General features: G+C 32.9%; 1 protein-coding gene across 6 annotated transcripts in view; it reads right to left on the reverse strand.

The window, feature by feature from the left end:
- RecQ4 (RecQ4 helicase) overlaps positions 1-12,598 on the reverse strand; it is an 82,760-nt gene that overhangs the window by 14,099 nt on the left and 56,063 nt on the right. For 5 of the 6 annotated variants that reach the window (XM_076514738.1, XM_076514734.1, XM_076514735.1 and 2 more), the window contains 4 exons: positions 11,387-11,569; positions 4,479-4,653; positions 2,319-2,411; positions 845-1,020 (listed from right to left, as the gene is read on the reverse strand). In XM_076514738.1, coding sequence (XP_076370853.1) covers positions 845-1,020; positions 2,319-2,411; positions 4,479-4,653; positions 11,387-11,569 — 627 coding nt within the window. The remainder of the gene's footprint in view (positions 1-844; positions 1,021-2,318; positions 2,412-4,478; positions 4,654-11,386; positions 11,570-12,598) is intronic. The other variant, XM_076514736.1, reaches the window with a different exon arrangement.

The raw sequence follows: 12,598 nt of genomic DNA on the forward strand, positions 1-12,598 counted from the left end.
CTTAGTTCTAATTTGTGTGTTTAAAACTTTAGTGCTTTTATAGTTCATTAAGTTTGATTTAATCCAACATGATATAATAACAAATATTAAGGCATCAGTAAATATGCATTTTAAAAGTTTATTTGCCACTAGATATATCCATATATTCTTTAATTTCTCATACATACACAACCCTGTTTAGGTGGGGAAAATCTTGTACTGGCTTTAAATATAACTAAATTCTTAAGTGCATATTGACTCCTGAATGATAATTGAGGAAGGTACATGCAAAACATGAAGCATACCTCCATTATTAATCTCAGATTGTATCAATCAGCTTTCATTTACTACTATTCCAGTAAGTTTTGGAAGCGATTTCTATCAGTTGGCATATTATCAAGAAAATGTTCAAAGCAAATGTACACTTTTTTTTTGTGATGTTTTCCTGTTCATTGCTTTAATCCTTAAATGTTCCTTTAGACAGAATGACATAAAATTCATAAAAACACATATTCTTCATGCACTTGTCTCTAAATATCACATATAGATTTTTTTTCTCTCCATAAATTCAGTTTTAGTTTAGGTGATTATTTGAGCATCCACTGATGGCAGTTGAAGTTCCCTCTACAGTTTTTGTACTTCTTTTCACTATCCATTGCCAATTCTTAAAGCAAATAACAATTTAAGAAATGGAGATAAAGAATCAATAGTGTTTTGATTAGATGTGCATTTTATTTCATTATCATAATGGCAGATGCATCACCTGATTGATTAAAAGCAATGTAAACCTAATTTAAATAAACCTGTTAACAATGATGAAAAGATGAATATTTTAGAAAAGGTCATAATATTTCTCTAAACTCACCTGTGGATCAAGAAACAAGTGACAGTGAGATGTGACTCCATCCCTACCAGCTCGACCAATTTCTTGAACATAGTTTTCAAAGCTTTTGGGTATATTGTAATGTATGATACCTCTAACATTGGACTTGTCTAAGCCCATACCAAAAGCCACAGTAGCTACAATTACCCTCAGCTTTCCTGAAAGCAACATTTAAGATTGACTGATTTAGATCTTCAGTACAATATGTTACATGATAATGGTTGTTTGGTATTATTATTACTATTGATATTTAGTACTTTAAGTCACCTGACTTCAGCAGTTTTACTGATATGCAGATGTTTAATACATGATATAACATGATTTTAGGTGTTTCTTATTATATTTAAATATCTAGTATTGATTACTTTATTATCACTACAGATTGTTTGTTTTTAGAATTTTGCACAAAGCTAGACGAAGGCTGTCTGTGCTAGCTGTCCCTAATTTAACAGTGTAAGACTAGAGGGAAGTCAGCTAGTAGTCATCACCACTCACCTCCAACTCTTGGGCTACTCTTTTACCAACAAATGGTGAGATTGACTTTCACACTATAATGCTCCCATGGCTAAAAGTGTGATCATGTTTGGTGAGATGGGGATTCAAAACTGTGACCCTTAAATTACGAGTCATGTGCTTTAACCACCTGGCCATGTCAGGCCCACTACAGATTAATAGTATCTTATGTTACGTGGTGCTTGTTATTTCATTGGGCACGTAAATCTTTAGTGTATTATGTTACATGTGATTGGCTGTTTTATACTGTATATGTTTAGTGTAATTTTTAATGATACAGTCAGTATTTCACTAAGATCTTCAAAGTGTGGTATAGGATTAACAATTTTATATCTGTAGTTTTTGTGTTGTTTTAATAGCATTTATTAACATACTATTATTTGTTAAATTTTTGAATACTTTTATCATGATACACATCTTCGAATAGTTATTATCATAATGTTAGGTTTTGGTTTTCTTTCTGTACTGTGAAACTATAATAGTAACATACCAGCATAATGTAATGAAGAAGTATGTTTAGTTTTAGTTTCACATACTCTCTCCAACATTTTGAAATAGGTTTATCTTATGAAATATAGCAATTCTTAATAATACTTATAAGTTAAAGAAAACTAGGCAGTTGCAATTCCCTACTTTGTTTATTATAGCATTTATATTTAAATGATTATTGAGAATGAAAATTAAAATAGTTCTTATATATACATTAAATTTGCACAAAATTGAGTTGCATGAAGTAGGATATTGCAACTGCCTAGTTTCATGTTTGTCATGTCACTGGTTAATTTCTGATTCAATAAAATGAAGTTTCTTGTGTTGAACAGTTTCACATGACAGTCACCAATCATAGTTTTAAAAAAAATCAAGTTCACATGAGAATAAATTTGTTTCTCACTAAAAAAAAAGAAGAAAATATCTCAATCATTAGCTGACCTTAAGAACATACCTTTCATAAACTTGTTCTGCACAGAACGTCTTTTTGCAGCTGTCAAGCCTGCATGATAAGCTTCTGCATCCCATGCTAACAATTCTCTCGGAGCTGGATCAAGAACAAAAATTCCAGTCAGTTGTTTGTAAAAATGTATTTGAAGAACATCTAAACTAATAGCTTCTGTAGTGTTATGTTAAGTTATGATTACAAGTTACACACAGTTGTTAGTGATATTTCACTTATAAAAAACCCAGAATTACAATTTCCCTCAAAATGGTTCAAAAACAATTCTTCTGATAACTTAAAAAAAAGATACAGCAGCCTGAATTAAATAGTTAAAAATTTATATTTTTGATTCCGCTGTAGAGTACTGTATATTATGTTAATAACTAGTCATTTAATATCACAAATTTCATCATGATTTCCTTAGAGTATTCTGCACTTAAATGGTAAGAATATTTTCACCAATCACCAGATAAGTGTGAAAATATGTTAAAGTCCTTCAGTATTAAAAACTGAAACTGCAGAATTTAAATATCTTCATTAATAAAATATGATTTTTACTGCCAAAAGGATTTGTAGTGCCTGATTGAATTTCTTTATCAAAACTGAACAAGCTTTACAATGAAGCATACTTCAAGTCTCTATTAGTGGCATTCTTAAATCTTTCAAGTTCATGGCACTAAGTTCAAATAACAAATTTCAATATCTACAACTGATCCTTCTGAAACTTAATGAAACAAAAATAAAGCAATGTTTTTCAAATAAAAATTATTAACCTATATTCACATCTTTTCCAAAATACTTAATGTATTACTTTTGAGCTAGCTACTGATTGTCTGTATTACAGGGTTCCATGCAGAAATTATAAGATGAGTTTGAAGATGTGTTAGTGTTTTCATAGGCACCTGCTATTAACTACAGGACTTTCTTATCAAACTTACAATTTTTCTTTCATTAAATACTTGGAGAAAAAAGATTTATGCTTAGGTAACAACATGTTCATAAGTCTAAAAGTGCACATTCACTTAAGTAATGACTGCAATATGATGTGTTGCTCTTAAGGCAAGATAAAAGTCCAATGTTGTACAAACCTAACAACTAAACTTTATAATGAAATATAAACTAGAGGTGAAAAGTAACCTGACAAAATTGCAAATAACGTAAAATCCTATTTTGAAAACACAGCAATTATACATATATACACAATTATTGAAAGAAGGTGATTGGTTTGTTTTGAATTTTGCACAAAGTTAAACGAGGGAATGCAGCTAGTCATCACCACCCACCACCAACTCTTGGGCTATTCTTTTACCAACGAATAGTAGGATTGAAGATCACATTATAATGCCCCCACAGCTGAAAGGCGAGCATATTTGGTGTGACAAGGATTCAAACCCTCGACCCTCAGATTACAAGTCAAGTGTCTTAACCACTTGGCCATGCTGGACCGGAAAGAAGATGAAGAAAAAGGATAAGTTCATTTTATTTCATTTCACTTGTACTATACTTAGTGTTAGGTAAAGAAATTAATAGATAAAATATTGATTTTACCTAAAAATAATCTTTGATATTTAATTAGGAGGCTCTAGAGGTTATGTAAATTAAATACAAAATGTGAGATGAAATGTTTTTATTCTTAACAGTGTAAATCACCTTATACTCAGACCAGTCAGAATTACTGTAATTACAATGAAAACGTTTTATTAAAAATACTTTATAACATGTGTAATTTGATGATGAGAAACCCACATTTAAGAAGAATCAAATTTAGAGACAAAGTGAATGGGTAATGAAGATAATTATTATAAAAAAATTATGGTGTTTTGACAAGATTACGGTAACATAATCATATCAAAACATTGTACATTTATAATAAAGACTTGTAATGTTTACTAAAAGTAAAAACCTTACCAAATTTCTTAAAGATGCACACTTAATAAATTTGTCATTATAGTACATATTACTATATAAAGCTTCACAGGAACAAGGTTTGGTATTAAGTACTCTCACTGTATTAATAGAATTAATAAAGTGATGCATGTGAAGTATAATAAAATCAAAGGAGAAGAGAAGAGCAGGCAAATTAATTTCATAACTCTATTTTGTTCAGTACTAAATATCACAATGCATGACATTCATAAATTAAATACAATTATACTAGAATGACAATACCTCGGATTTTTCCCTTTCTTATGCCTGCTTGTGGTTGTGAGGAACCCAACTGAACATCTTGCAAACTGGTACGAATCAATACAGCCAAACGCTCTGTATCTTCTCGCCTTGTACAATATACAATTACAGATTCACAAAACTCAAATCGTTTTCCTCGCAGAAGATTGATCAATGCCTAATAAAAAAATATTTGACCAGTTTTATAAGACTTATTTGAGAAAAATATATTCATACATACATACATACAGGAAGATACAGCTTTTAAAAATAAACACTTAACATTTTCATCAATCAAAAACACAAAAACTGTAAATAAAATTGAAATAAAATCAGGTATATTACAAATTTAATCAGTTTTAATCACTAGTAATTAAGCTCCATCAATTACCAAGATGAAGTCAGTCTGACAAGTGACCTTTGTTATACAAGCTCTTTATTCTTTTAACACTCCTACGAAAAGTGGGGCCTAATAGGCCCCAGAGCAACTTGAAAGGTTATTAATATTAGGCTAATAATTTTGTATTTAAATGAAATTGCCATTTAAATCCATTAATGAATGGATTAATGAGATTCCCACTGTCCCTATCTACTATCTAGCGAAACCACAGCCAGGGGAACGGACTTGGAGAAATCAGGACTAGAAACGTCTTTGCGTAGGAGTGTTAAAAAGTTTGCATATTTTGATTGTGACAGAAAGAAAGAAGTTACAAATGTAGGAATAACAGTTTAAAGTAAAATGTTATAATTTTCCTGTACTGAAAATACATTTCCAATAGGTACACACTTCCTCTTACATAAATACCTATTTCTGTTCATTGCTGCCCTCTACATGAAAAATATTTTCTCACATGCAAGAAGCCTTGAGTTCTCATGTATTTTACAGTTAAATGATTCAACTACATCTCGAATGTAAATCATCATGTAAAAATCCTCCACCAATAGGAATGCAACATTCTCCTGACACATGTAACTTCTATTCTACCAAACTATCTCTTCATGAGTTCTAATATAAATTAGAAACAATGGTTTTCAGTGGGGAGAAAGGTGGGAAATGTGAGTAGTAGTAAGTATCTACCAGAAAAATAACTTCCTATATATATACGTAACCTCTGCTTGCTCATATAAAATGCTAGAATATTGCATTAAATAGGTGGAGGAAAGTGCAAGATAAAAAAAACAAAACAAGGAAGCATTCCTTTAAAGTGTCTGAAGAATACCTTAAAAGAGTAAATTCTTGCATTAGAGAATATTATGTGGGAGACCACACTACCTCTATACCAGATATACTCTTTGCCAATTGTGAAAAGATGTGTAGAAAATGGGATGAGCATAACCAAATAAAGAACAATGGTTGTATAAGGATATGAACCACAATTATCTCAATCTCACAGAGTACATTAATGTGGGAGAGAACAAAAGAATGTGCCCCTAAATGTAGAGTAGCTAGTGCGATATGAACCACAATTATCTCAATCTTACAGAATACATTAATGTGGAAGAGAACAAAAGAATGTGCCCTTAAATGTAGAGTAGCTAGTGCGAAATGGACAGTTCACAACAAGCCAAATGCATCCACATCCCAGCCACTGGCTGGGAACCAACATCCATGTTGGGTAGAAAAAAGAATCTTACTATCTCTGCCTCAAGTTCAGCAGAACAGAGGAAATTTTTAACCCCCCTGATCTGTGAACAAGATACATAATACCAATATGATAAACTGTTTGACCAATCCAGGAACCCAGCATCCAGACAACTGGCATAGCAAATCAACTCAAAACCATCTGACAGTAACTGCCCCCAGTGCAACGATATCCTTGGTGTATGAAAATCATAATGGGATATCATAAGAGGAAGAACCATGTTAATATGCAAGTTTGATCACAGTGACCTCCAACATAGATGGAGGGAACAGTAATTTAATTGAGTAAGGAACAGAGACACTTGTAATACATGTGTGAGGGCCTATGTTGATTAGTTCAGCTCTGAATTCAAAATCCAGTCACTGGGAACCAACATCCATGTGGGGTTAGGATGAGAGATCTCTATTGAAGAGGTGAACTGCAATTATGACATCTCACTCCAAAGCTACAACATTCTCTCAGATAAACTTGTATGATCCAGAGCAAGCAAATTAATGAAACAAATATGTCATGAGAAAAACCTACAATATGGCTTGACAGTGTGGATTATTTGAAGCATACCTGATCAGGGACCACTCACCATAGAGCAGTATCCATAGAGTAAGAAAAGAGGAATACCTCTGAATAAGAAGAGGCACATAAACACATACACACAAAAGATAACTTACCCAGTCACAGTTTAACAGGTGGAATACAATAACCCAACAGTGAAGATAGTGAGAAGTGACGTAGTCCACATTCCTGACTAAAGAATATCCTCCAAAAGATAATGGAGATGAGACACCAAGGAAAATATGAGGTGCCTGATCTGATGAGAATATATCTGGAACAAACTATGGAAAGAAGAAGATAAGGAAGAATAAGTCAGTCAAATGAAAAGCTGAACCCAATTGGTCAGAGTGGAAGGAGAAAGGTCACAAAGAGAAGGAAGCTGTGCAGGCAACATAATGATAATCAGTACATACAGGACACAGTAGCTTATCTAGATCCAACTGATGATACATGTGAGAAATAAAAGGTAGGAAAATCAGCAAGGAGGAGAAGTTACCTCCATGCTACTAAATTATTGAGAAGGGAAGATCAATCCAGATTAAGTAGAATATATGTGAAATGATAAAAAATACATGAAATGTCGATTGGTAAATAAATCAGATTGATGATGTCTACAGGCCAATAGGAGAAGGAAATAAGTCTTAAATGATAAGTGAAAAATTGAGTACAAAGACAGGGGTTGTATCTTAGAATGGCTGGTATGGGTATTAACACTTTTTATTGATAAAGAGAGAACAACATTTTGACCTTTGTAGGTCATCTTCAAGTTGAGAAAGAGAGTTTGCAAGTGACCATTGCCAGACACATCTTAGGGATGAGAGTATAAATGGGTATGGGATTGAAGAGGGCATTGCAGTTGGATGTTAGGTTATTAATCAGTATAGATATAAAGGAGTTACTTTATATTGTTATCTGTTTAAACTCCACCATGCCTGAACTTACACACATTACGCCATTGTTAACAGTACACGCTCTTGCAATCCTAACAAAACTAAGAAACTTAAATTAAAAAATCATTAGAAGAAATGACATTTATTTTATTCAAAAGTGCAGAAAGGAAACACTAATTCCTAATTTTGTGAAGATAAGAGTATCAAAGAATTTTAAGCAGTGTACAAACATTATCCATAATTTACAGAAAAAAAACTACTAAAAGCCATGTTAAACTCTAAATATAAAGAACTAAATGACCTGCAGAAACAAAAAAATGAATCTAGACTATCAACTGGTCTTCTGCATTCAACCAGACACTTATGGACTCACACAATGCAACATCAATCACCTCAATAGTAAGAACGACAAAGAAAAGAAGGTGTGCCACGACAAGACACTAGATATTTAAATTAAGGTGCCAACAACATAAAAGAAGCCAACACGATGAACCACCACCAAACCTTGTAATTAACAGATCTGACTGAAAATTAAGCAACGAAAATATACATCTACTCAACAAAGAACTAAAAACATTCTATCAAAATGAAAGCCTGTCTGGAAGACCTAGGTAGAAGACTGGTGATCCACTATACACAAATTGAAAACACCAACAAAACAACAGAAAACAACCACCAGAAAGAAGAAAACTTTGACAACAATTCCACCTATCATTCCAGGTAGAACTGAAAACATATATTTCTCCAAAACACCTCAAAACAGTATCTTAAACAACCTTTTCAAAGAATTTTCACACAAAACTATCAACATAATTTCACAGAAAAGAAAACTAAAAAACCAACATCATACAAAAAGATATTACTTATACAAACAACTTAAAACAAGACAACAACATCAAACTTCTAAAAGTTATAACAAACACAAATACATCACAAAAATGAACATCTTATGAGATACAAACAAATTTAAACTACTAAACCCAAATCCAACAAAAACACATCAAAGCCAATTAATCAAAATGCTACAACAAATGAAAAAAACCCAACAAAATCTCAGAAAACATTTATTCTTAACTATAAAAGACCAACTCATGCACACAACCATACGACACCCTCAAACCCGACTGTCCACTATGATCCATAATGTCGGCCTATGAATCATTTAACTACAACCTCGGTAAATATATAGCGTGGGCATTTTCTAAATATGTAACATCAGCCGGCTCCTTTTTCAAAGACTCTTTTAACTTTAAATATATTCTTAATCAACTAAACCATGAAGCCATAATGGCCAGTTTTGATGTGATCTCCCTCTTCACAGAAGTCCCAACAACTGAAGCCTGCAAGATAGCTTTAGAACTTCATATTCAAGACCTCAACCCATTGATACACACCCCCCAGAAACCAATTAGCAACCCTTATAGAATTTACTACTACCAAAACTACCTACGAATAAATGGCCTAAGTATAAGGAATCCCGTGTCACCAGTTCTAGCCAACATCTTTATGACACAGATTGAATCTCAAGCAATCAATTCAGCCTTACACCCACCACTATACTGGTACAGGCATGTTGATGATACAATTGCTGGATTCACATCTACAGAACACACACTTAGTTTTTTCAATCATGTTAACTTGATACACCCCAACATTAAGTACATCTGTGAATAGGAAAAAACTAATCAAACAGCATTTCTTAACCTCAAGATCGCTAGAACTGATAACAATTAAAAACAGAAATCCACAGAAAATTCATCCATACTGGATTATACATTCCCTAAAACACAGCAGATGAAACAAAACAAAAACTCAACATATTAAGAAACCAAAACACAGCCACAAAACTATACTCACCCAATAAAATTACCATGAAATCAACAAAATAAAACAACACTTCATTAACATCAGTAAATTTCCTCAAAAAACCCTGGAAAAAATTATATACACACTCCTAGACCAACAACAATAAATCCCAAGATACAACAAAATACAAAACCTTATACTGTTGCATACCATATGTTCCTGACATCAGCAAAAAAATAATAATCAACATTTGGAAAAAACTTGTAACAAAACACAACATTTCAGTAAACACCAAATTTATTCAAAAACCAGGGACAAAACTAAAGTCCATACTATGTAAAAACTACACTGACAAACACAACACCAAATAATTTATAAAATACAATGCAACAAGAAGAAGATTATCTGTTGGATAAATTTTGTTCATCATCAACAAGGCTGAATACACCTGGAATATGGCATACCAGAAAATAAATATTGAGCACATGGGTCCAAAAAAAGGAGATCCACAGTTTAACCACCAAAGGAACAAAAACAGGTGCCACTTTGGTGATTGATATAACCCACCAATATAGAATTGCTGGAATGAATCACGACCAGATGATTCTTGGCAAGACAAAGAAAATGATCCAAAGCATGACGTATAGCCAGAATCTCAATGATGTTGATATGATATGATCTTTCAATCTGTTCAATCTGATAAACAAAACGTTCTGCTTGAACCTTAACACCTAGGGAAGAGGGGAAAGTCAATTACTGAAAGAAGTGGGGTATTATGTAACAAAGAAGTAAGAGGATTATATGAAATTGGGGAAATAGATAAAAGAGAATATACCTGAGAAATCATGGGTAGAAAAAAAGTATTAATATTAATCCTAGCTGATTCCTCAGTAATAAGGGCACAAAAAGACACTGCAAAATAAGATGGAGGAAAAAGGTTGTCAAAATCCTTGTTAACCAAAATAGACTTATGTTTAGAAGGAATAGGGCAACATCAGGATATAACATAAAATAGGTTGTTAAAAAATTTATAAACTTCTGCAAAAAAAAATCAAATCCAATTGGAATTACTATAAAAAAAATTAAGTTGAATGAAAAAACATGATTGAAGAGCACAACAACAAAAAAGTCTTGACACAAGTAATGCCAAACAAGAAGTGATAGTGTGGTAGAATAGAGCAGATGGAGTTACATGCGTCAGGAGTGTGTCACACTCCTATTGGCAGAGGGTTGTTGCACAAAGATTTAAATACAAGATACACTTGAACTATTTGATTGTAAGGTACATGGCAGCTGAAGATTTGTGACATGCAAAAACAAAAGGAAAATAGATATTTATGTGAGATGAAGTAATGTACCATAGTGAAGTATAGTATATTCAGGTAAAACTGTGTTAATGTTATAGCAATGGTACAGGTCCACTTGATAACAGGAGTTTCAAGAAAATATTTACTACAAAGTAATTATAAATCCAGGTCTGGCATGGCCAGGTGGGTTAAGGTGTTCAACTTGTAATCTGAGGGTCGCAGGTTCGAATCCCCGTCGCACCAAACATGTTTGCCCTTTCAACTGTGGGGGCATTATAATGTAATGGTCAATCCCACTATTCAATGGTAAAAGAGTAACCCTAGAGTTGGTGGTGGGTGGTGATGACTAGCTGCCTTCCCCCTAGTCTTACACTGCTAAATTAGGGATGGCTAGCACAGATAGCCATTGTGTAAGAAACTGAACATACAGTAATGCACAAAATGAATGATCTTTATTAATTCAGATAATATATTTATACATGCTATTGTAGAAAACGGGATGGTGAATGAACTTTTAAAGTTTTTTTTTTGTACTGATACAAAACTGTTTCTCAATGTCTTAACAGGAGTTAAGGCCGAGAATGTTTACATTCACAAATATGAGACTTTATGTAGATATATCTTATGATTTTTTTCATTTTACAAAATGCATTGATGGAATGATGATATGTTAATGAAACATAAATTTCCAAAACATAAGGAAAGAAATTTACCTCATCTTTCTGACTATCTTTAGACACAGACAAAATTAAATTTTCTGGCAAGGATGTTGTTCCAATGATTGCTTCATCATGATTTGACAGTCCTAAGGTCTCAGCAATGCTCCAAGCTGTTGATCTATTGGCTGTTGCTGTTAAGCCAAGAATACATCTGACCCCAAGCTTTTGCATCAGTATCTGTTACATTAACAAAATTAAGAATTTGATGCAACTGAAATTATGTTTTTCAGAACTTTAATTATGTCAGATTAATTATGCTATAAAATATATGTTCTACACATAAATATATCCCACAAAGTTTCATCATATGTTTTTTAATTATTTTAATATTACCAAAGACATTTCAATTGTTGCCAAAACAGATTGAAACAAGAGACTTCAACACTTTGCAGACTTACCAACAAATAAATTTTAAAAATGTTTAAATGCCCTTACATGAACACATTTTACTGACTAATTTTTGCCTTTTTGAAATAAAATTCAGACAGGATACATGCCACACACCCAGTAACCAACCAATACCAGGCTTCCCCAGAACTTGACATCCAGACAACAGTAGTAAAATGAAATACAAATGTAGTGAATCAACTCTTATTCATACCTAGGTGTTGTTATGGATTTGTTGTCCAGTCAATGGTAGGAGGTGGATCCCAATCAGTGAGAGTTCCCCATGATCTATCACTCAAGTGTGAGCTATGAAAGCAAGCAGTGCATTCTTCTGGTGCTGGTTTTTTGCCATTATAGACAATGAAAGAGCCATGGTCTTGATTATACATTAGATATGTATCAGACTATATTATGAAGATACCTCAAGTGGTCTTACAGATGACTCTATTTCAACAGTGAACACATATGGAGCCAGAGCAGATGGTATGAGGACTTTCCGTTTACCCTGACTTGATGTGAAATTTTGGAAAACAAGTGTACCCTAGGCACCACCAGTCACTTTGTAGGGTTGTGGAAGCAAATGGTAGAAACTAAATAAGAATGTACTTACTTGCCTAAAGATAGTGTGTAGACTACAGATCTCCTCCTTGAGAGACTAAAGACCAAAAAAGGAGACCAGTCTAGGGAAATAAATACATAAGGACAAAGGAAACAGCATAATGATTTGAACAATGGCAACCACAAGCAAGAAGACTGAGAAATATGTTTGAACTGAGATTTGTCAAGGTATTCAAGTATGCAGGTTTGGATTCTTTTACA

The sequence above is a fragment of the Tachypleus tridentatus genome, chromosome 7, assembly GCF_004210375.1.
Source record: "Tachypleus tridentatus isolate NWPU-2018 chromosome 7, ASM421037v1, whole genome shotgun sequence".
Lineage (NCBI taxonomy): Eukaryota > Metazoa > Arthropoda > Merostomata > Xiphosura > Limulidae > Tachypleus > Tachypleus tridentatus.